The sequence below is a fragment of the Anas acuta genome, chromosome Z (genome assembly GCF_963932015.1).
Source record: "Anas acuta chromosome Z, bAnaAcu1.1, whole genome shotgun sequence".
Classification (NCBI taxonomy): Eukaryota; Metazoa; Chordata; class Aves; order Anseriformes; family Anatidae; genus Anas; species Anas acuta.
The window spans coordinates 23,193,320-23,217,952 of record NC_089017.1 but is presented as its reverse complement, the minus strand read 5'-3'; the positions used below and the strand labels follow the sequence as shown (position 1 = coordinate 23,217,952).

Sequence of the window (24,633 nt, the reverse complement as noted above, 5' to 3'; positions counted from 1 at the left end):
TGTCACCCCAAGGGCTCAGTTTTAAGTCCACGATTTTATGCCTTCACTCAAGAAGGAAGGTAATCTTTTGGGAGCACTTCCAACCTTTTCTTGATACCTGAAAAGGGGTTGTACATTTCTCTTACAGTTGACCTACAAACAAAGAAAATCATATGTTTTTTGTTTGTTTGTTTTGTTTGGTGTTGACTACTTCATCCTCTTATTAAGTCCCAAAACACTTGTTTGCTTGGGGTTTGAAGATCACTTTCTGACACTCTGAAGTTTTGGATGTATCAGTGATAATAAGCTTTTGTTGTTGCTGCTGCTGTTGTTGTTGCCTTTTTTGTTGTTGTTTTGTTTTGTTTTGTTTTTCTTTGCAGAGATTTCTTCAGGAAACTACAATTTTCACAGTCATTCACATTTCAAAAGTCAGAAATGTGCAGCAGGAAATCATCCCTTCCAGTTTTACAGATGTTTTCTAAATAGCATAAAACATAGTTCCCCTGCTATCCAGCTGAAATTCCTTCTCCCTCTAATTATTAGAGTTTCACTTACTTTATAATTTGGATTTCACCAGTAGGCATCCAATACATGTTTAGATACATGTATTGGATACATGTAGACACAAATACAGGAAAAACAAACAAACAAAAACAACAACAAAAAATGTATTCCTATCAAAATAAATAATATGAATTATTACATAGATATTTTTCTGTGCCATAAAATTCAAAGTCAACTTTGTAAGTTAGGAAAAAACATGTGTAATGATTTAGAATACTTACAATTGTATTTATGTATCTTCTATTTCTATACACATGGAATTTAAATAAGTACATACCATTTTTTCCTCACAATTTTCATTGAGAAGGCATATAGTTTGTTAAAAGTGTGTAGTAAACAAGAGGTAATCCATGCCTAGGTCTGTATAACACAGCACATGCTGCATAAACTCACTATAGGGAAGATTTAAAAATTTAAAAAAAAAAAAAAAAGTATAATTCAGGTTTGCAATTTTTTTTGTAAAGGGAAATTTTTGTTTTGAATAGTACAAAGCAGCAAGGTTTTCTAAACTAACCCTAAAAAAAAATAAAAATAAAAATAAAAAATCCAGGGTCATTGGCATTTTTGTTTGTGTGTCCTGATCAGCTGAACATTTTGTTTGATATTCTCAAGATTTTTATTAAGCAGGATTGCATGACTCTATTATTTGTGAAAAACTTCATAAAGTAAATATTCGTGTTGGAAGGGACCCACAAGGATCATCGAATCCAACTCCTGGGTCCCCAGAGGACCACCCCAAAATCAGATTGTGTGTCTGAGAGTGTTATCCAAATTGCTTCTTGAACTCACTTGGTTCAGGCTTGGTGCTATGACCACTGCCCTGGGGAGCCTGTTCCACTGCCCAGCCACCCTCTTGGAAGGTTAGCTTTTTAATTCTTCAGCACTTGGAAAACAGTCAGTTTTTTAAATAAAAACATTTCATTTAAACCAATCCCTCACTGAGAGCATAAGCAGCCACGGAATTATATTCATCTTACCCTGTCAAGCAGTCAATCAATGTCAGGTTTTACTGTTACTTTTCCAAGTAGTAATTGAGCTCTGCTGTGAGCATGCATTGCCTTTATTCATGTAATCAAAAAACAATTTTCTAGAGGGGCCCCTTTTCCTTTCAGTGCCTGGTTAGACCAGTGCATTACCCAGGCTGAGATGACTTACTTTAACCACGTAATTTAACCCGCTTAAAATATTGTTAAAACATAGTCAATTAAGCCACTCCTCAAATCACCCCACTTCCAAATGCAACAGTAATTGCAACATCCTGTGAACACTTTGTATGTGGTCCTGTCTTCCAGAAGGAAGTGGCACTGTAACGCAGTAAAACACTGTTATTAGGTGGCTCATTTCTGCAACAAACTCTGCTTTGAGAGATTGTAACACCTTGAAGAGTTCTTGCTGTTGTGGCAAGATGGGGCACAGGAGGGGCTGTGAACAAGCAGATGCTGGCACTGAGCTAGAGGATTCCAGCCTTTAAGTCAGCCCCACACTCCTTAAAGCTGCTCCTTGGTGGTAAATGCAAGGAGTGAAATGAGGTGTGGTAAACTCTCAGCCCAGTCACCAGTGAGAACCTTTGGGTCTGGATGGAGATAGTTTTGTTTGCCTTTGATTGCAACAGTCTCTGTAGTTTACCCCTGAACCTATTATGTGTGGACACACACAACCTTCTCTGACCTTGAATAGCCCAGAGAGCATGCAATTGAAGAATCAGGTGTGATTCTGCATTATACCTACACACCACAGGAAGAAAGGAGGGCTTTACGGTCATTGAGCTTCCAACCTGCCTTTTTTCACGGCAATTGAATGAAAAACGAAGTTGTAAAGCAAGCTGTTACCTGTTACCACTGCACAGACACAATTTATCATAAGGACAGACGAATGCTTTCCCATCCCAAATCTTTGCTTTCTGCTGAATGGATGGTTCTACAAGGAAAGGTTGCTCTTACTGAAGCTTTCAGGCACATTTTTCCAAGGTATAAGATATAACAAAACGGTGCTTCTGAACTTCCTATGAAACAGTCACTTTATTGAAAAAAAAAGAATATCATAAGGTAGAAAATTTACATTTCATATAGTTCAACTCTTCAAAGAAATGTACAAACCATGTGTCATTTGTGGAGGGGATGACGTGGGTTACAAACTGAGGGCTAGACTGGCCAACTGTTTGAGGGGTGTTGAGCTCATAAAACTTGAGCATTGAGTCCTTCAGTATTCAAATTACCCAGAGAATTGTTACAACAGAAGGAGAAGAATTGCACAGGACCATGCAATAAGAAACACTTCATTATTTTTATATACTATATTGTACACCTGTAGGACTTTTTTAATTTTATTTGATTTTATTTACCTGACGTTTCTGATATTTAGCAGTAAAGGATAAGTATCTTGTAAACAATGAGTCTGGATTATGGGGTGGAGAGGTGACAGTATTCTCACCTTCTTCCAAAATAGGCTGTTAAAGAAGATAAGGGGCTAGGCTTTGACAGGCAGAGACTTCATGACTTCAAAGCTTTGGGTAATTAGTCATCTTTTTAACTTAAAACTGTTTCACAGCAGCTTTAATACAGAAAAGCCACTTCATGGAGGTGTCTTTTCCTTTGAGCTTTTTATAGTATATATATATTTTTACATACTTTGGACGCTTTCACTTCAAAATTACAGAATATTTCTGATTTTTACATTTAGCAAGACTATGAATGAGAAGGGAAGTATTTCCTTGCACTCTAAGTGCTTTGTAAGTACAGCATTTTATTTAACTTGCTTCCAAATCCCATCTTGTTAGACCATCTCTGGTGAATCTTCTGCATATTACATGCAAAATCTGGCTTACTCAGATGTCAGTGGAAGTGCTGGGAATTCCTAGGGACTTCTGGGAAGGCTGCAGATGAACACGAAAAGTCAAAATGTTTCCACTAAAAGCAGCAGCCTCAGCCTACCTTATACTGACACAGCAAATAGGCTTTGTATTGAGAATCACATGGCATGAATTTTGAGAAGGTTCACTGTAATTTTTCTAAAACAATTTACATAGAAAAAAAACCTCCTTAATTTCACTGTTTCATTTAATTTTAACATTAAATTATGTTCTTGGGTAAATGGGATTGGTTACTTGAATCAGCATTGAACTACCATTTCCAAACTGTGAAAAGATGCAGGGAAGGAACTAACATCAGGGAACTTATTTCAAAACACAAGCATTACACAGTAAACAACATCACAGTGCAAATTGTGGTTCTACCATGGCTTCACTAAATGAGTTCTAAAGTCTTAATATAGCTGTGTATCAACATCCCCATCTGCAAAATAGTAATAATATTTCCCTACTTCAGAGAAGTGTTGTAAAGACTATTTAGTAAGATGCTTGCTCAGGGCTCAGAAAATACTAAGCATTAGACATTATAAATTACATGCTGATTTATCTTAAAATGCAGTAAAGCCTGCATAAGTGCTCTGTAGGAAATCCTCACTGTGTGCTTTTGAAGTTAATTTTGCATAAGGTTATCTATGTAAGAGCATTACATAATAAAAATCAGTCATAGCTTAGCGCCTTCTTTTTAAGCTATTACTTGTTATCTTTGCTAAACATCACAGAATCACAGAATTGTCTAGGTTGGAAGAGACCTCAAGATCATCGATTCCAGCCTCTAAACATGACACTGATTATGAAGAAATACAAGAAATCCAACATGTCAGGTAGTTGTCTCTACATTTCACAAGTAATGTACATACTTTTCATACAAAAGAAAGAAAAATAAAAGAAAATCTGTAAGAATTATTTATTGCTACTTGCTTTCTGAGCTTTGGCAAGAGAATTTGTGCAGAAATCTCTCTGCAGTTAAACACTCTGATGGAAACTGGTGATAGAAACTGAAGGAATTTTTCCTTCCTACAGCTCCAGCTCAGTGAACACTGAGCAGGGGTCCATGTCCCTTCTTATTAAGAAAACATTTAAGCATGTGATTAACTTCCAGAATGTGTTTTAGTGCCAAATGGACATGGATAAATGCTGCCTTGGAAAAGGAACATAAATAGATGTCATTCCTCAGCGTCTCTTAGATATCTTGTTTGGATTCATGTAACACCTCAGCCAAACCTCAGCCTGCCAGTGGCGACCAATCTCATGCCACTGATCACTGCAATGGTCTGCCCTTTTTGCATTACATGACTATTTCACAATAAATGTAAAAGCATCTAAAAAGCCCCCTGTTTTTTCCAAGCCCTCATGAGATATAGTTGATTTGGAGTCATCCCACAGTTCTCTGATATCTCATTTAAATGCATGCTGTCCAGAAAGAGCACATGCTATCTTGTAAGAGGAGATTTCTGATTTCACTGGTGTTGAATAATACTCCATCACTTCTTGCTTCTGGCATGAAACTCTTCCTTGGCTGAAGCAGTTAGTCCTTAGGTGCTTTGTGAGCTCTGGGCATCATATTTCTTAAAACTGTGGTTATGAAAAGATTCCCTGCAATGAAATGGATCCAGAAATAAAGTTTGCAAATTAAAAAAAATCCAGGAAATACCTGCCCCGTGAAAAGAAGCAGCTTCCAAATCACCAGCTGAAACATATTACATGTGTGCAGACCAGAGGCTTAGTGCTTCTTCCCCTCCCACCCCACACTGAACACAGTGGATTTGTGAAGAAGCATATATTTTTAAGTAAAGTACAGAAGTAAAGACTCTTCTGTCGCAGTCATGGGACTAGACTGGATTATGTTATCTGGAAGTGAAAGAATCACTCTTACTTCATGCTGGCTAACAACACAGGGTGCCATACATTCAAAATATACATGTTCTTATCTGGCTTCAAGTGTTTAAGAAATGGTTAAGATACACTTGATCAGGTTGAAGGGGAAGTCTTATGTCACCATGCATTAAAATGATATCAGTCCCTAACCCCTGATGGACGTGCTTGAGAAACACAGTTAATACTACATTCTGCTCCAGTGGGAGTCAGCAGACTTCTTTCATCAAGTATGAATTTGATACTGTGTATTATAGTCTGTTTTCTGCTGCTGGGAAACCTGCCTTTTCTCCTGAGGGAAAAAAAAAAAAAAAGGCATATTTTTGGGCATATTTTTGTATAGCTGCAACAGGAAGTCCTGCCCTATTTGTACCTTGTGCTGTGGACTTTCACTACAGCATTGTACAGTTCTGGGATCTTTCTCTCAATCATGGGCCTAAGGTTCTCCTTCAGCTTCCCATAGTTTTTTTTGAGTTCTTGCTGATATTCCCGCTGGTCAGCAGTTATAAGGCGCTTGTTCTTATCCACTGCTTCACCACACCTAGACAAAAGGAAAGAAAAGAAGGCATGAAATGTATCACTTAGTTCTGCTAAGCTCAGTAACTTTGTGTTAGGTAATTTGAATGGATTGTTTGCTGGCTCCTCCAGGCCAGGCACTCCTCTGATAGCTGGTCAAGTTGAAAGTGAGAAAGTACTAGTAAGAAATCTCTGTCCAAGTGCACAAACTGAGGTAATATTTTTAAGGCCATTAGAAATGCATGAAAGAGCTAATAAAAATAATAACAAAACACCAAACAATAATAGTACTAAATAAATATAATGGCTGCAGAATACTGAGTAACTGGCCAACTTACTGTCAACACATGCATCTACAGTATTTGACAGTAGTATCATATGCACAAGGCTCATTCTGAGTTTATTCAGAGTTGTCTTTCAGTAATTGTGCTTTGTCTGGACTAAAAGGATAAGTATCTTGCTATATGATTCAAGGGTCTGAAGCACCTCTCCTATGAAGACAGGCTGAGAGAGTCGGGCTTGTTCAGCCTGGAGAAGAGAACGTTCTGAAGAGACCTTATAGCATCCTTCCAGTACTTAAATGGGGTTTACTGGAAAGCTGGGGAGGGACTCTGTCAGGAAGTGTAGTGATAGGACAAGGGGGGATGTCTTTAAACTGAAAGAGGGTAGATTTAGATTAGATAAAAGAAGGAAAATTGCTCTGAGAGTAGTGAGGCACTGGACAGGTTGTCCAGAGAAGCAATGGATGCCCCATCCCTGGAAGTGTGTAAATCCAGATTGGACAGGGCTTTGAGCAACCTGGTATGGTGGAAGGTGTCTCTGCCCATGGCAGGGGGGTGGAATTAGATGATCTTTAAGGTCCTTTTCAATCCAAACTATTCTATGATTCTATGATATGAGTATGCTTATTAAAATTTACAAGCAAAGGACGTATGTGTCCACCACTACCGATGTGTCTTGAGAGGGTCAAACATTTTCTTATATAAATATATATAAGAAATATTTATACATTTATATTCCTATATATAAACATCATTTAATAAAATCAAAGCATTAGTTTTAAGTGCTCAATTTCCCTAAAATATCAGAAGATAAAACTAATGTGAGCTCTTATTTTCCACATAATTCTTTTGAAGTGTTAAAATTTACTTTCATTTGGGTTGCAAAACCCACCAAAGCACTGACCATGAAGCAGAGACAAGTTCTGTACCAAGTGTCTGAAGTGTGAGCTGTCAGGATTTGTGGTTCTAGCTTGCGTAATTAATTACACAGTCATACTACTGTTGCATTATTGCCATTACTGACATTATTGTTGCAATTCAATATTTCATTTTTGTTTTACTGACCTCATTATAAATTCTTTGAAGCATAACCTCAGCTTGTTGTGATGTCGATAAAGTTTGGGGTCTGCGGGAATTTCAGCCAGGAACACTTGTGCTACCTCTAGCGGTCCCTTATAGGAATAACAAAGGAAAATATCAGAAAAACATCTGCTTAGACTGAAAACAGAGCACATGTTTGGTTATTTTGTTTGTTATTTCATGTGCAGAATTATGAAAGAAAATAAAAACATGAACAGTCATGAGAACTGGACTTTTTTTTTTTTCCCTATTTTATTTTTGTTAGAGTTTTTGCCTATGATATTTTATCCTCCCCTCCTTTTATTTCTCCTCCAGGCCCAAAAAGAAGAGAAAGAACAAATTCTAGTCAGTAGAGAAGATCTGGGGTAGCTGTACTACCAAATCTGGTTACATGATAGAAACACAGTTCCTTATGCCTGGTATTACAAAGACCTCAAGGGAGTTAGATAAGCCCAGGGCAGAAAGATGCCACTCTCCAAGGCTCAAAACTGCATCTTACTTCATACTGGAGGCTTTGACTGATGAAGAATCTGGAGAAACCAAGTGTATTTAAGCTTTCAGCAAAGACACCAAATCCTGTGAAAAAGCAAATAATGCCAACTTTCATTCTTTCCTATCAGATTTTTTTTTTTATCCCTCTGCCAGAGAAATCCTCTGCATCTGTATTGGTTTGAAAAGAAGGAACTGTGGACAGGAAGGAGCATGGAAAACCTTTCCTGTCAACAGAGACATGTTACGTCAATTTAGAGCATTTCCTAGACCTGACACCCATACCTCAGCTGATCTAATTCATGTTAGAGGCTCCGTGACCTGAGAACCAACCTCTCATGAGATGTATCTAGCACTCCTTGTATCACCTGGGATGGCAATATCACAGAAACAAAACGTCTAAGCACTTTAGTGTTTCTGCTTTAAACGAAGACTTGGAAAGCATATGCAGGTGCACAAACCTGCAAATGAATGGAGGGTAAACTATATATGCTCCCTAAATCTAAGAGCAGAAAGTCCTAATGACTGGATAGAATACAAGAACTACATATCAAGGGATAAAGTCTAAATGCACATTGTGACTAGATGTGTCTGACTAAATGTACTTGTCCCAGTGCAAGAGATGATTGCAGAAACAGTGCAGAGCATTATGAAGGAAATATTAATCTGGCTTATTTTGATCCCTTACCTGATTTACAGTGGCTCCAACTGAGCCCTGCAAAACCATTTGTAACATTTTGGCATCTGGTGGCTCTTGGTTTGTGGCTGCGGTTAGTTCCTGTGTTTTTTTCCTCATATCTTCAATAGCAACTTCAATTGGTGTTAAAATAAACTAGTGGAAATGGAAGAGACGGTTCATTATTTGAACCATAAACACAGATGAACTGTTCTAAATTTGGCAATAAAACTACAATCAATCCATGTTAGAGTAGTAGTTGTGAAGTCCAGGAAGACTGTTCTTTCTAAATGCCATCTTGATAAATGCTGCATCTGATCCACAACTCTTTGGCGTCTTACCTTGCAAGAGTAGGATTTGGATCAGACTCCGTATTTGTATATACTCATTATTGCCCTAAGTTACTGATTTCATGTCTTAAACAGTTTTCCACTTCCTACTGCTAAGAAAGTTTCCTTGTCTCTACAGCAGCCCTGAGCCCAATTTAATTCTTTAACTGTGCTTTATCAGCTGAAGTACAGCCATAAATAGAGCTCCATGTATCCTCCTGCACAGCAACTCAGAGGTCAAAAGAAGGATGTATATCCTCCATCCTCTCTGCTTCACCGTAAGTACTCATCTTGCATTTCTCTACCTATTCTATTCCATTCCAATTTATGAAAATGTCTGAAAACTTCAGCCTTCTTTTTTTCTGTCAAGCAAAGAATTTGAAAATCTCCCCCTCTTTCTACCCTCTCCCCTCTGCCCAGAGACTCCTTTAGCCCCTGAGAAAGTAGATCTGTCCTCAAAACCCAATTACCTCTTCTTTTTGGATAATATTTATTCTGGTTTTTATGTAGGGGAAAGCATGCATTGTTGTCAAGATGGTGTTCCTCTTGTATTGCTCGCTAAGCTCTCCTCTAGGGCGCCCATCCATGGTGAAAGGCGTAGTGTACATGAACCGACAGAGGTTGAAGTTCTTCTCAAAGTAAGTTACCCTGTCCTTCATCTCATACTCATCAAAATATGGCTCCACAAAAGTAATCTGTATGTATGCCTGAGAGAAGAGGAAAGAATCATTACAGTACTTTACAATGAAAAGAGTAAAGGAATGGTACATATGAAATATCCCATAGTTCACACTCAGCTAAGGATGGTCTGGAGCTGCACAGAGCTGCAAATCCTTTAGAGCTCCTTCTTTCCTCCAGTGCTGACAAAACTTATCTCTGGAGAGGGCACAGTATAACTCTGGGAATCAAAGCAAGAGCAGGGACTGGAGATCAGAGCTTCAACTTTCCATCTGCTGTGACTAGCTACCAAACTGAGCCTTTCACATAAGCTTTCATAGAATCACAGAATATTCCAAGTTGGAAGGGACCCACAAGGACCATTGAGTCCAACTCCTGGGTCCCCAAAGGACCACCCAAAAGTCACACCATGTACCTGACAGTGTTGTCCAAACGCTTCTTGAACTCCATCAGGCTCAGTGCTGTGCCCACTGCCCTGGGGAGTCTGTCCCCGTGCCCGACCACCCTCTGGGTGCAGACCCTTTCCCTAACCCCCAGCCTGACCCTCCCCTGTCCCAGCTCCATGCCGTCCCCTCGGGTCCTGTCGCTGTCCCCAGAGAGCAGAGCTCAGCGCCTGCCCCTCCGCTCCCCTCGTGAGGGAGCTGCAGGCCGCCATGAGGCCTCCCCTCAGCCTGCTCTGCTCGGGGCTGAGCAAACCAAGGGGCCTCAGCTGCGCCTCATACATCTTGCATACATCTAAACTCCTCACCATCTTCATAGCACTCCTTTGGATGATCTCTAATAGTTTTATGTCCTTTTTGTATTGTGGTGCTCAAAGTACTTGAGGTGAGGCCACACCAATGCAGAGAAAAGCAGGACAATCCCTTCACTTGACTGGCTATCTCCTTGATGCACCCAAGAATATGGTTCACTCTCTTGGCTTTAAGGACCTCCCTAGTCACACAGGTATAGCTGTAGGTTCTTTTGTTTGTTTGTTTGTTTTTTTTTTTGTGCCTTGCTGTTTGAGTATAAAAGCTTCAAGGAAGGAGATCCCTCTCTCTCCCTTTCTCTTCTGTGATCAAGTACTCAACTCAGTAGTACTTTCCCTACCTTATTAGGATCCAGCTTGCTTTTGTCTACAGGGGCGGAGTCTTTAATCACTTCCACAGCATCCTCCCCAAAACACTGGCCATAAAATCCCTGGAAAAGAAAAGGCATTATTCCAGAGTGTGCTTAGTCCTTAATACAAAGCTAATGACCTATGTGTTTCTAGGGAAAAGGAGCAACTATGACTATTTCTGGGCTCTGTACAGTAAACACACTGCTTCATGAACAACAGCTGGCCAGGCTCAGGCAACTTACTGACAAAGCTCAGTGTGAGCTGCTCACAAAAATGTAAAGATCCAGCTAAAAAGAGAAGAAGAGAACATTGCAGTTTGAAGAAAAAGTTGAAAAGGTACCAAAGCAAATATTGGGTCTGTTTAGATCAAATCATTCAACATATCATGAATCTTCCTGTTAGAGACATGGCCTCAAGGTACTGAGAATGGATCACTTTCATCATTTCACTGTAAAAAGGCTATAAAAGAAAGGATATATACAAAGGGAATAATCTATGGTATAGATCAGATTGTGATTGATTTCTATATATCAGTAATAATAGTAGAGTTGTGCACGTTCATTAGAAAGTATGACATAGCATAGGAGATTATATTATCACAACATTTTTTTCCTTACCTCTAATCTGTGAGAAATCTCAGGAAGTTTGGTAATCGCAGGCTCCTTATAAACAAATTCCTGTTCATCTAAGTCCCCAAATTTGGATCCATAGAAACCAACACGGAAGTAAGTTCCAAACATTCGCTTTTGACCCTAAATGATACAGACAAAGAGGAAAATTACAATTACTTCTTATTCAATGGCAACATAGAATACTTCATTTTTTTTTTTTTCAATTTGATGCACTGAAAACAACAGAAAACCTACTAGGCCTACACCTTCCTGTATTTCAGAGCCATATTTAGTTTTCTGTGTTTTCAATGCCAATGAATTAGAAGCACATATTCACGGAAGAAAGCGTAAAGGTGAAGGGGCCATTTGACTGAAACCTAACTAAAAATTTAGGCTGATCATGAAGTGACTTTTACGAAACAAAATAATATATTCCTATGTTTCTTTAAGTCCATCAAACTTAACAAAATTCAAATTTTGCAATGAGCAAAGGTCGGTAAGAACTTGAGACTGACTAGACTCAGTAGTAAAATGCTTCTGGAGGTAGAGAAATAAGGGGGCAGCATGCATGTGGAGAATTCAGCCAGGCATTTGTCTTTCTTCTGTTTAAGCATTGAAAATACTAGCTAATGGACAAGAAGGTTGTTTTTCTTAAGTCAACATGGCCAGGTTGAATCAGGCAATTTCTTATTCTAGGTCTGTTCAAATGTCCTTCTGTAACTCTGAAACAGTTTTATATTCATTTATTCCTTTTCTTACATGGAGAATAGAGCCTGTTTCACTGTACAGTGTACTTCACAGGTAAAACAAAGCATATGGAAGCCATTGTTACAAAAAGGAAATGGACCTAGTTCATACCAGTTTTCATTTTATTATCACCAGTCATAAACAAACAGTGTAGCCCAGCAACCTGTCTTGCTAGTGCTGCCTTGCCTTACAAGTACCTTATTAATAATGCTGTCAAAGGCCTTCTGTAGCTTGCTGTGTGTCAAGGTAAGCTTTCTGAAGTCTCGATGTGCTTCCAGTATAGGGATGACAATTTTGTACACCTCATTCACAGTTTCATACAATCCCCCCTTGGAAAAAAAAATAAAAATTAAAAACATAGAAGAAAAGAAATGAGTCCTCAGGTACTCTGAAAAGGAATTGGACCTATACCAATGGACAGACTGAAAAGGGTATTTATGGGACTTCAATCTGTTATGTAATTTGTTTTAGCTTTCTAAAATCCAGTAATACTAGAAGAGTAGTTCTGAAAGTAGCTCTAAACTGAAAACTGGATCAAATTTGGATCTCTGATCTGTTGAACACTCAATGCAAAATTCCTGTGTGAAGGACATGGTTTCTGGTTATGGACCAGAACAGTTAAGAATTTTAGGTGAGACGAAGGGAATGGATTTATTTTGTGTGTATGGCTTTATTGAGACCAATGAGCAACAAAACCTGCATCTGCAAAAAAGGTACCCACGTGATTTCTTCAGAGATGCTAAACAATGTTCTTTACCACTGCAGCAATACAATGAGCTAGTTGAGTATTAACACCATGACTCTACATAGTAAGGATATATTTTTAGGGCAGTAGTTGTCTTCTGTGTGAAAGCATAGCAGCAACTCTCACATCTTTCATAAAATCTGTATCTTAAGCAAGACCTTCTTTTTTAAGATGTACCATCCCATGAAATATATCAGCCAGAAAGTCAATCACTTTCCGATGATGCTGCCTGCAATCCCCACTGTAGAGGTGGGTACATAGCTGAGCTAGGCTACTTGTAAAGTGTGTTAAGTGGAGCTGTTTGAGACAAGGCTGGGTCAAACACAAGATGCATCTTGTTATCTGCACTGGGGCAGATCTGTGGAGGCTGAACAGGAAGCCTGTCCTTCCTTATGTGCAGGAAAACAAGCTTGCATAGCTTCTCTACATCTCCACATGCTTTTGGCCCTCACTCACCGTGCTGAAGAGTTCTGCTGCTTGTTCCAGTAGCCCCACCAGACCACTTTCTGAAAAATACCTCCCAGAGCATATACCATCTTCATCTGGGGACAAAACATCATCTGAAACAGCAGATTCCTCCAGCACATTGGATGAAATGTTCTAAAGTGAATCAGAGTAGAAAAATCAGGATCCAAGAGCAATAGTCTACAGTAAAGACCCAGGCAGAAACAGTTTCAACATACTTATATGACAGAAAGAAGAATGAGATGTAAGTGCAGCCAGGGGGTACATAGTTAAATCTTATTTAGAAGCAAATGGAACATCATAAATTTTCACAGATGACAGATCAGGAGATTTTTAGAAGAATCCCAAGCTTTCTTGCCTCAGGTTTAAAAGGCGAACTCCTGTAGATCACTAACTGACTTTCCTCTGGTAGCTGGATTCCCCCGGATCTGCAATGCACAGAATCTCCTATGCTCCAGGGGTCACTGGCAGCCATGCCCTTTTAGTTTCTATTACCTCAGAGATGAAAAAAATCAGGCTGCACTTCATGTCTCCTGTGAGCTGTTTGAAGAAGCTGAATTTTCAAGTTGTTAATTTTATGACTTCAGCAAACGAAGTAGAACACAGACGATATTATTCTACAAACTGCAATACTGGAATGTTCCTTCTTGTCTCAGCCTCTACCCTGTTACACCTTGATCCTGAACAATTTACTCATTTTTTTGTTAAAGTTACTGATCTTATCATGTGTTTAAATAAAACTAAATAAATTATGCAGTGTCAAGTCACTCTTTGAGATTCTAGACCACAAAGTAACAAGTCTATAGCTCTTCAGGATCCATTTGGATAAATGACGTTGGGTAGAACCAACATAAAAAATATTAGAATATACTGAACTACATGTAAATGCACATTAAAATATGTGCAAATACAATATGGAACTAGCATATGTGACTTTCAAGAGCAGCAGAAATCCTAAGGTTCAATTTGCTAGTGATTAAAAGAAGTTAACTTCATGTCATGGTGTCTCACTTCAGCAGAACGGACAATGACAGCTTGTCCGAGTGCAGGATAGATGCCAGCTGGCTAGCTATCTGACTCCTGAAAGACATCTTTATAAAATGGCAGAGACACTGAGGGCTGTTACTATTGATCAGATTTCAGATAAAGAATTGGCATCACACATCATTAGCAACACAGTACTTTTCCCCATGGGTTTTGTAGCTGTATTTATTTCCTCCATAGGTGAAATTTACTCAAGCCATGCTGCCATTACTGTGTCTAACAGTAAGGTAAGCTCCACTGTGAGGGTGGGTGCAAAGTTCAGGACAGCATTTGCAGGAGTTAAGTATATGTCTGAATTTCAGCCAGAGGGAAAACTGCAGCACTTTTTAGCATTCCAATGCCTGCCATTTTTGACCTACCAGTCTCATGGAAGACAGTGACATAAACCACAGTTGGCATACCTGGCACATATCTAGACCAACTCATACAACATGTTACAGTCCAACTTCTGGCTTTCCCTTTCTGTAACAGTAGCCGTTTGGACTGTTTTCACAAAGTGGCATGCAGCTTTTGAGGGCTTTCTTGTTTTGTTTTCTTTAGCAATGGGAAAAGTATCCAGAGAAGTGATTTATTTGTAAGAGAAAACCAAGAAAATCACAGACTTTAATTATTTCTTCATTAGCTCTAAATCTGTAAAAACTTATATCAGACATGTATTTCCATGTTTTACAATCCACATGTTCTAATAGGAGGCCAGCTCCATGATATATCTCTGGTGCTAGTATGATGTTTTGCAAAGTGGACATACCTCATTCACCTTTAGCCTTGATCTACCTTCCATATGGAATAATTTTATAAGTCACTATATGATAAAGGCAATACATAAGTTACGTCATATATTATTTGCAATTATTTTGGACCTCACAGACGTATTTTTCTTTAAAGAAAAGAGACACTTTTGTGAACTCAAGAGGGTTGACAGTGATCATTAGCCCTTATCCCCATGTTAGGAAGGAAAGATGCAACTTAGATCCCTAAAACTAAGGAAGGCTAAGGAAGACTGGACCTCAGATCCCCAAAGCAGCATGGCTGAATTAGCCTAACACCAGGCACAGGCTAATTAGCCCTGTGTCTCAGCAGGTAGACACACACATACTAGGACCTTGTCTGTGGTAATATAAAGTGACTTTATAGTTAGTCCATATGTAGTTCATACTCTCCTTAAGTCCTCCTCATCACTTGTAAGGGTGATTTATTGCAAACACAAATTGCTGATTTCCAGGGATAGTTTTATGATTGTAGAGATGGGAGCATACACAGTTTTGCCTGGCACATTATAAGGACAAATTTTATTTTACTGACAACCAGTTGTCTGGATGTTAATGGAATCGTTGCAAAAGACCTAGGTCAACTCGTTTAATTCTTTGCTACACCACTTTACTCTTCTATATATGTACACATATATAAAAGATAACACTTCTGCTCATTCAGAATAATAGTTTTAATACACATTAAATCTCAATTCCACAATTGAACGCATATCACCAATACTAGTTAATTCCATATTCAAGCTCAGTGGAGAAATGGATACAGAAAGAATCATTGGGTGAGATCTGGAACTCCAGGTAAAGCTGGGACACTCTGAGTAGTGTTATTCTACTTTAAAGAGGTCATCAGAAGAATGTAATCACAGGTGCTACAAAACACAAACCTGTTTGTAAGGAACGGGAGCTCCTCTCTTGAAAGGCTTTGTGAAAATGCAAAGTGTTATTATAGTTAATTATTGTCATTGAGCAAATTGAGGTTTAAAATTATGCTGTCAGATAAAGAGTTTTGTAATTGGGTTTCTGGTCATTAAGGCATTTAATTACCGCTCTCCTATGGAGCAACTGTTCCTTTAGCAAATGTAGTTACATAAGTATTTTGATGAGGGAGAAAAATTTGCCTAAGTTACTCTTAACTCCTAAGTTTTAACTTTTCTAGTGCATTGTAGAATAGACTTTATTCTCTAAAATAACTGGAACCATACTCATTTGTCTGATCAGTTTGGGAGGAATGAAAGAAGGAATTGCATTAAGGTCAAGTGTGCAAGATTACAAGTGTTCATGTTAGTCTGGGAGCAGCAAGAACTTGGAAAAGGAATGCAGATTTCATCTATATCCAGATGATAATCATATAAAACAAATAGGGAGGAAAGAAGAAAATAGAAATAATTAATGTAAGTTACAAGTCAGGAATGCAAAACTGATAGGGGATGCAAAAGAATAAGGGATGCAAAAGTGTAAATCCATGGCCAGAAGATTATCCAGTAAAAAGTATATACAGATAACTACCAATGTAGTAATTGTAAAGGAATTCTAATAATGCTAGTCCATTGCCTGACTGCTAAGGTGGAATTGTGAATACTATTCCCCAACATACTCAACTCAATGCAAAATGCCATGTGGTTCAATAATATTCACATTTAGTATTCTGAAGGGAAAAAACAAATGTGTTGTGATTATATCAAGGGATGATGAATGTACCAACTACTAGTGTTAGCCATTTCAAAATCACCTGGACCATAAAATGTGCCCCTCAACTCTTTGAATGAGCTAAGCAAAAGGGTATTGAGGCAGCTAGTACCGAGTTGTTGCATGTTTTGGAAAACTGGAGAAGTTCCAGGGGAGGAAATGTCTTTTGGGGACTATGTTTTTAAAACAGTAAACAAGATAACCATTGGTAGGTTTATCAGGGTACATTCCAGACAAAATAGTGGAAATTCTGATACAAAATTTTACTAAGGAAAAAAAATCAGAGATTGCAATTAATCAACACCAGATTATAGAAACTCAGGTTCTACTTTTAAAGTGACTATAATCTGACAAAGGCAAAAATGCCCAAACAGCAGATGTCTATACAACATCTGAGATAGTACTGCACAACATTTCTATTAATTGCTTAGAATGATTCCAAAGCATTGCAGCAAGCGTTACAAACGAAAAATAGTCTTACAGAGATCTTCACATGTCTTAGATAATAATCACAAATGAAGAATCAACACATGGGCATATTTTAAGGGTACAGTCATTTCTGGTTTTTAATTATGTGTGGAAAAAAAAAGTGATAAACTAAGTTTTGATACACTAAGTTTGCACAAAAATTAGTTCAGGACAGTTCAGGATAACTAAAACTGCACAATCTGATAAACTATGTACAAATAAATACTTGCATTTCGCAATGCCTAATTCTGACAATAAAGAATGACCTTCTTATCCATGAAACGTAGAAAAGAAGTGTGTAACAAAACAAATAAACAAACACACAAAACCCACAAAAACTCTTTGGAAAAGATCAATGTATCACTGAGAAATGAGCTCAACAAGGCCAATACAACCAGTGGGGTCTCTGGAAATATAACTGAGAGATACTTCACAGGATTAGAGAACTTAAGGGACATTTTTTCTGCTTATAGACTAATACGATTATGCCACTCACTACTCAGAAGGATGTTGATTAGTAACTAGAGGACAGTCAAAGAATCAGAGAACATATCTAAAAACACAGTAGCTCCAACTACCTAGCTTATCTGAAAGAAGGTTGAAAGATTCATCTGTAGTTATTAAGAAACAACCCTAGGAAAAGATACATAATAGAAGGATTCTATTTGGCAAACATGAGATTACAGCATCCAAAGGATGCAAAGAGAAAATAGAGACAGAGAGATACTACAGTACCAGTTTTCATCAGTGAGTGTGATAAATCTTAAGCACAACCTATCAAAAGTACTGATGGATTCGCTGTAACTTTTCCTATCCATACATGCACTCTTACTCTGCTTTAACACAGGAAGAAATACACACACCATGACAGATCACCTCAGCCTTATACTGTCAGAACTTTGGATCCTCTCCTTACCTGAAAGCTGACACTGCCCACTGGGAGATAGCTATGATCTTCAAGCATGCTGAGGTACTCGGCCACCAGTGCTGCAGCATGGACAAGACACATGGCTGCTTCTGTGTAGCACTTCCTCTTGGTGTGCTTCTCTGCCATGTTCTGCAGCCAAGTCAGTCTCAAGTCAGGCGATGTCTGGTATCCTTTGGCAATTCTAACAACGCGAGAAAGAAAGGAAACATGACTGATCTCTTCTTCTCTAATAACAGAGAGGACTTCTATAGTCCTCTACCCGGGCTAAATGGAAGATAACACGTCTTTATGCTGTGAATATGATTCACTGAGCACTGGGCAAAAGAAATAACTAGGGAAGAGGAACCATGACAGAGAGAGATTATGAGGAGAATAAAATTCCTGAATCCTGGACCCTTTGGTGACCCTGACTCCTGTCCTACCCCAGGCCTATGTCCACCAGCCACCTCCCACGGCTCCACTGCAACACTGTCCATCCTGCCTGGGCCCCTGCAAGAGGCCAGCTGTGCTAAAGTGGCAGTGTACATACAGAACAGCTATTGGTTTTGTCCACAGCTTGTTGCTAACATACACAGCTCTTGTGCTCACCTCAGTACAGAATTTCCTCAGAAACAATTGTAAATGGATTCACCTGTACATGAGATCCATGAGCATCTCTGGATCTTCCTGAAATTCCCTCATTTTCACCGTATCTGACAGGATGCTGTTCAGATTACACAGCAGCTCCTCTACCTGCAGTAATACAAAGATCAACACGAATTTCTCAGGCATTTTTTTCCCTTCTCGAAAAATACCAGCATCTTAACCAAATGATAAGTTATTCCCATTTAGTTCCTCTTAGCCAAGGAAATGACAGGATATTGAATTGCTACTAGGTGTGTTTTTCCAATTCTACTCAATGAAGCAAACACTGCTGACATGGTAAATCTTATACATACATTTTGATGAATCAAAATGAGTTGGACCCCTGTGATCAGTTTATTTCTGAATGGAAAAATTTAAACAAAGTAAAACACCACAAATCTACATGCTAATTTAGTTCATCTTTACTTAAACTGTGATCTGATAACAAAGCAGGTGTTTTTGTAAGTCTTCAACACAAACTAAGTTATTTTAAGAATTTCAGCAAAGCACCTGGAACTTGTCTGAAATATTTTTCATTATTGCTACTGCTGCCTTATAAATTGAGAGAGAAGTTTCCACAGTGCTACTTGTCTGAAAACATAATTAATCAGATTCCTTCTTGGGAAACTCTTATAGTGTACAATTCCTGCTGGAGTCTAGGAAAAAGCTGTGCACAAAGCTAAGGGATAACTTCTCTAATGTGATTCCAATGGAAATTTCCAAGAGTTTATTCTACAAAATTACATCCTCCACTTTTGTCCTGCTTATTATTGCAAAAGAGGCAATAACTCCTGCATCCTTATTTTCATTACTGCAGAAGACCAAGATTCTAGGTCTTGCTCCAAGCACATGCCTGCGTGAAAGCTCTGATATAAAGCCACAGATATCACAAAAGATTTGACCTGAAGGGGAAATGGTGTTGCCTGCATATCCACATCTTCTTCTGCATAGGCCAGGATGGTTCTTAAGGAACGTCGAAGGAATTCCTCATTAAATTCGGGTGATTTGCCAACCAGAGAAGCTAGCGACATGGTCACCTGCATCTTCACTCTTGCAAAATTCTTTCAGAAGAAAAATCAAAAACAAGAGAATGATGGCTACACCACACCATGCATATCAGTTCACATATCTCTGTCTCCTGCATAAACCAAACACACTTTCCCCTGCCCACACTGAGTGGATAAAGTCACTGCTCAGGCAAGTAAGAATCAGCAAACCCTGACTCTGACGTGTCCATGCTTTGGGGCAAGAATGTGCCTTGGAATACATATGCTTGCTTCAGACAGAGGAGAGTCAGAAGCCCTTCTCTTTTTGCCTTCTGGACAGGTCAGCGGGTGTATAGGTCGGCCATCCACAGAGAAGGAGAGGCAGCAGGACTGTGTAGGCATTCTGGAAACAAGTATGGGAAGCAAAAGGCCGCTGAGGGCTTTACATGGTAATGTACCATGCCTTGCTGGTTAACTGTCTAAGAGGCACATTCTGCTCCTGCAAAGCCAACACTTTTTACATGTTCAAAGCTTTAAAAGTAAAAGCTAGAGGAAAAATACTGTGTAAAATCAGATGCTATCCAAAATGCTAATGAATGTCCTTACAGGCTAGGACATTAGGAGTCTATATGCATAAAATAAGCATTTTGCTCTGTATGTGTGGGTAGAATCAGAGCCTAGTTTACTGTTCCCAATACAAAAGGGCAAGTGGAAAATTCACATTAATAACAAAATACAGTTGTTCTACTGAGGCTGTAACTGCATTAGAGTAGAACTGGTCTATTTTTAAGCAGTTCTGACACAGGAGTGAAAAAGAATACCAGAAAAACTGAAGAGTATTGTTTACCCATAGAATCACGGGATCGTAGAATCATCTACATTGGAAAAGACCTTCAAGATCAAGTCCAAACAACAACCTGACCTACCCAGCCCAATCTCTAGACCATGCCTTGCTAACAGAAGCCTGTTTGAAAATGCATTTACAGATACTGCATAAAAAAAAATAAATCACATTTTCCTAAACAAGACACAGAACAATAATTAAAACTACTTTTCCCCTACACTTGTAGGCAACTCTATGACTTCAAATATGTGAAACAGTACAACATATTAATCTGCAGATGCTTCCCATGCGTTATCACAACTTAAGTTTTACTTTCACTTGGTCAAGAAATTGGTGTCACAAAACATACTGCCGTTCTCAGAATCTTACACTGGTAGAGCTGAAGCTGTATCTCATGAGGAGATAAAGAGTAGCACACGCTTGAGTCCGTGTAACATCTATGCTGCTGCTGCAGTGGTGGAGAACTCTTTGACACAGGTCAGCACACTGTTCCACCTCCTCTTCAAACAGGAAATCTCCAAACTAAGGGAGACAGAGAATACATCATTCATTACTCACATTTCTGGCCATTAAAATATGAATTTGTGCTTAGCACACAAAAATCATAGGATTCAGACAAAGATTAAAATTTGCAAAAAAGATATTTTATGTCCTTTGATACATACATCTGATTTCTGTGCCTCTGTAGGTTCCATTTCCAAGCCTTTTTACAGAAAAGAAAGGTTTGAAAATAGACTTAATGTTTAAATAAAGAACAACAGATGGAGAAAGAATAATTTTTTTTATGGAGTCCCATGGATCCAGAAGATTGTGAAAGATCAAATATTGCAAAATTCATAAAAAGCATGGAGAGTTGTTATTTTCAGAATATATAATGGTTGATGAAACATGCAAATATTTCCTTAAGCATAAGGAGCAATTACTAGCTTTTTGCATCAACACCCTACCCTTCCTCAGCCCTCCAGCATGTTCTTCCTCCTACGGTATGCCACAAAACTTCAACTGCCCAGCTTTCACCCAGACCCTCCTTTAAAGCATCTCCTCAATGCACCTCATAGACAACAAACCCAGGGGACAGGATGTTTGTCCTAAGGAAATGTCAGTGTACACAGCACAGATGCACCAGTACCATATGTACATAAACTGGATTGATAAAGGTGTGTGAACATATTGTGAGGATATTATTTCTCATTTGCAGGACTACATGTATTTCCCAGTTCTCAAACTTTCTTCACTTGATTATCTCACTGTTTTGTGCCTAATTTATATTACAAGCCTGCTGGCACAGGGTTCTATCATTTTCATTTGTTTATAAAATAACATTTATATACCTAAGGTGTAACAAATAATTGGAATGATTGCTTCATAAAATAAAGAACTGAGTCAGCTTAACTGGAAGATCTATTTCAATGAAATAACGATTGCTTCACAAAATTCATTATTTTAATTGGAAGTTAGCTTTCAAAGATAAAGTACAATGAAAACATAATTATGAGTTTCATAACTGCTCATATACATACCCTATAATTAGGCTTTGTCATCCAATCTGCATCTAACAGCAGACAGGCATTAATTGGACAGGAGTATCCTGTTCATTATTTGCATTTTTGGAATGTTTAGGTGAAAAAAGCATTTTGCAGATTTTTCCTTTTTGGAAATGTTTTTCTTTGTAGGTGAATGGATCTTTACCGGATTTTAGATTGGAAAATGGTTCTGATGATATAATAACTCATTTTACTTTATGGAATCTGTGCAGTCCCTAGAGTTAAGATTCCTAATTAAAATAAAAAAATATTTAAAATCACTACATGGATTTTTTTTAACCTTTTTTTATTAGTGAATTTTCTGTATTTAAGAATAAACTGCTAGAACCACCAAGTTATTATTGATTCAGTTAGTCCACTTTTTGTGGTCAATGAAATAATCTTGCAACAACTGAAGAAGTCCCTCCATGTCCCTACAGACAGGCATTGGTATTTACATATGCAAAACATATGCATATGAATATATGTGAATGCCACAGGAAAAATGGTGAGTGTATGCACACAGCTCTGCTCTAGAAATGCTGCTATAATAACTTGACTGGAAGCATGTAAACAGAAGTATTTCAAGAGCATACCTTAGCAATGAGTGCTCTGAGTGTAGCAAAGCAGTGAGTCAAATAAGTGGTGCTCTGATCGCAGCCAAGAGAATTTACCAGGACCTTCAAAACTCCTCCCAAAAGATTGTCTCTGCATTCTGCCGCAAAGCTTGCCTACACATGGAGGAGAAAAACAAAAATAACTGCATTAGGTAATTCAGCAGTGAACTGGCACGTAGGAATTGGTTGTTCTGCTATCCTGTCCACAAGACACATCCGGCAGCTTGGAAATCACAGGTTTTTTTTTTTTTTTTTTTAGTTTGTTAATATCTGCTGAAAAGGAAACTCAAAACACTTTTGTAGTGATCAGAAAGATGAGTGAAAACGTTTCCAACATTTCTCAACATCCACAGACCCCCAACACACTTTTAAGCTCAGCCTGCAGCACTGTCCACTTTCTGTCCAGTGTTTCATGCACCTTGGATTAGGAAGTGATTCCTTGTTGGCCATGCACCGGCCTTTTTCCTCATGCATTTCCTGGATATACAAGCTACACAGGCATACTGGTATGCTCTGATCAAACCAGGAACCTGGATATTGGGAACACAAGGCTCTATGAGGAGTGTCATGCAAAAGTCATGCCTGGTACTGCAACTATCTGGTAAATGCTTTTCAACTAGCAAGTTTTGAAGAACAAAGTTTTCTCTTTGCTATGTATTAATATGTTTGTTGCTCCAACAGCAGTATTCCAATACCCATGAATTTGGAGCATCTTTCCTACACCTTCCCGGCACAGTTAACTATCACAGTTCCACTGTGAAATTTTACTTCATCTGACTCCTGCAAGTTAAGTTCTTTACATTGCTGTAGGGGGGGAACATCAGTACATCCTTTTCAGAAGCAAGACCTTTTCCTGCATCAGGTACTCTGTGAGAGTCAAGGCTAAATCCTTTTCTCTCACAGGATCCCATGAAAGTATGACCTAAGGCTGGCCACCAGCCCAGTTACAAATTACTAATAACTTTAGATACATTCCTAACATAAATGAAAAATTTTCTTTTCACATCCTCTCCAAACTCCCATGTCATGGTAAAACAGCTGAACCAGCTGTTGGTCACATCAGCTGAAGACATGGGGGTAGTTTTCCATTTCATTCACACTAGTGTAATGCTGTATAGTAGAAAGTGCTTGTGACAACAGTGTAAAGCAGTAGTTTTGTCTTTGAATTCATTCATCCTTGTCTTCACCCTCTCCACTCCACTCCTCCACCCCAATTACACGAGCTTACAGGAGGTCTTTAATGAAAACAATTTGCAATGCCTAAGAACATAAAGGATTGCTTCCACTGACTTCTGAGGGAGCAAGGATTGGTACAAAGCCAGCTCTGCAGTTTCCCACCTGGATGATGTTCTCTTGCATGTCAAGAATGATCAGGTTAGCTTCAGTTGCCAGGTTTCCACTGATCAGAGCTTCTTGATCTAGCTCTGCTTTTGTCCTACAAAAAGGAGTTCGAATTAAAGCACACAGCAAGTATCACAGGAATTAGATGAGCTTCAATCTAAAGGAAAGCAAAATATGAATGATGGTATTCTGAATGATCCTGTAAGAGCAAACAATGAAAACAGTGTTCAGCAGTGTTTCTTAAGAACCAGTGTCAAATGAGGAGAGCTGATACTGTAGATTACAAGTTCTAAAGGGAACACCTGAAAAATAGTCCACTGGATAGGTCAAATAGATGCCGATGCTTCCTTATTGGCTACTCTACCCTCAATATCACACTCCATTGTTCAATAACCTAGGCAGATATTTCTGAATGCATTAGCAGGACAGGAAAACCCAAAATGGAGGAAAAAAAAAAAAAAAAAAAGGAAAGAAAGCTGCATTTGGCAGAGGGCAAACAGCTTCAGTGCCATAGCAGCTTCAGTGCCACATCAGCAGTACTTAATATAAGAACTCAAGAAAGCTGATTTTTGGGCTTGTTGACAATACAAGACAGGTCCCATGGCTGCAGGGTCAGTGCAGCAGCGCCACAGACCACCTAAGAGAGGTCTGAAGCACTTCCCTAAGACAGAAAGTATGGCAATGTGACAACATTTTAGTTGAGACCTAAGGATGAGATCTGTCACACAGCTCCCCTGCAGCTGAGCACTCTGAGCTTGGGGCTCAACTCCTAAAAACTGTACTTTCAGACATGCCATAAACACAAATA

At 38.7% G+C, this 24,633-nt stretch overlaps 1 protein-coding gene across 3 annotated transcripts in view; it reads right to left on the bottom strand.

Annotated features, from left to right (window-relative positions):
• Nucleotides 1–3,697: 3,697 nt before the first annotated feature.
• The window catches only part of DOCK8 (dedicator of cytokinesis 8), a 94,962-nt gene continuing 74,026 nt past the window's right edge, over nucleotides 3,698–24,633 (bottom strand). For all 3 annotated transcript variants that reach the window (XM_068666750.1, XM_068666752.1, XM_068666751.1), the window contains 15 exons: nucleotides 23,823–23,919; nucleotides 22,464–22,598; nucleotides 20,714–20,866; nucleotides 19,417–19,575; nucleotides 18,522–18,622; nucleotides 17,879–18,071; nucleotides 12,989–13,132; nucleotides 11,985–12,116; nucleotides 11,047–11,181; nucleotides 10,420–10,509; nucleotides 9,123–9,359; nucleotides 8,336–8,479; nucleotides 7,144–7,250; nucleotides 5,655–5,822; nucleotides 3,698–5,002 (listed from right to left, as the gene is read on the bottom strand). In XM_068666750.1, the coding sequence (XP_068522851.1) occupies nucleotides 4,942–5,002; nucleotides 5,655–5,822; nucleotides 7,144–7,250; nucleotides 8,336–8,479; nucleotides 9,123–9,359; nucleotides 10,420–10,509; nucleotides 11,047–11,181; nucleotides 11,985–12,116; nucleotides 12,989–13,132; nucleotides 17,879–18,071; nucleotides 18,522–18,622; nucleotides 19,417–19,575; nucleotides 20,714–20,866; nucleotides 22,464–22,598; nucleotides 23,823–23,919 (2,056 nt within the window). In that variant the 3' untranslated portion in view covers nucleotides 3,698–4,941. The remainder of the gene's footprint in view (nucleotides 5,003–5,654; nucleotides 5,823–7,143; nucleotides 7,251–8,335; nucleotides 8,480–9,122; nucleotides 9,360–10,419; nucleotides 10,510–11,046; nucleotides 11,182–11,984; nucleotides 12,117–12,988; nucleotides 13,133–17,878; nucleotides 18,072–18,521; nucleotides 18,623–19,416; nucleotides 19,576–20,713; nucleotides 20,867–22,463; nucleotides 22,599–23,822; nucleotides 23,920–24,633) is intronic.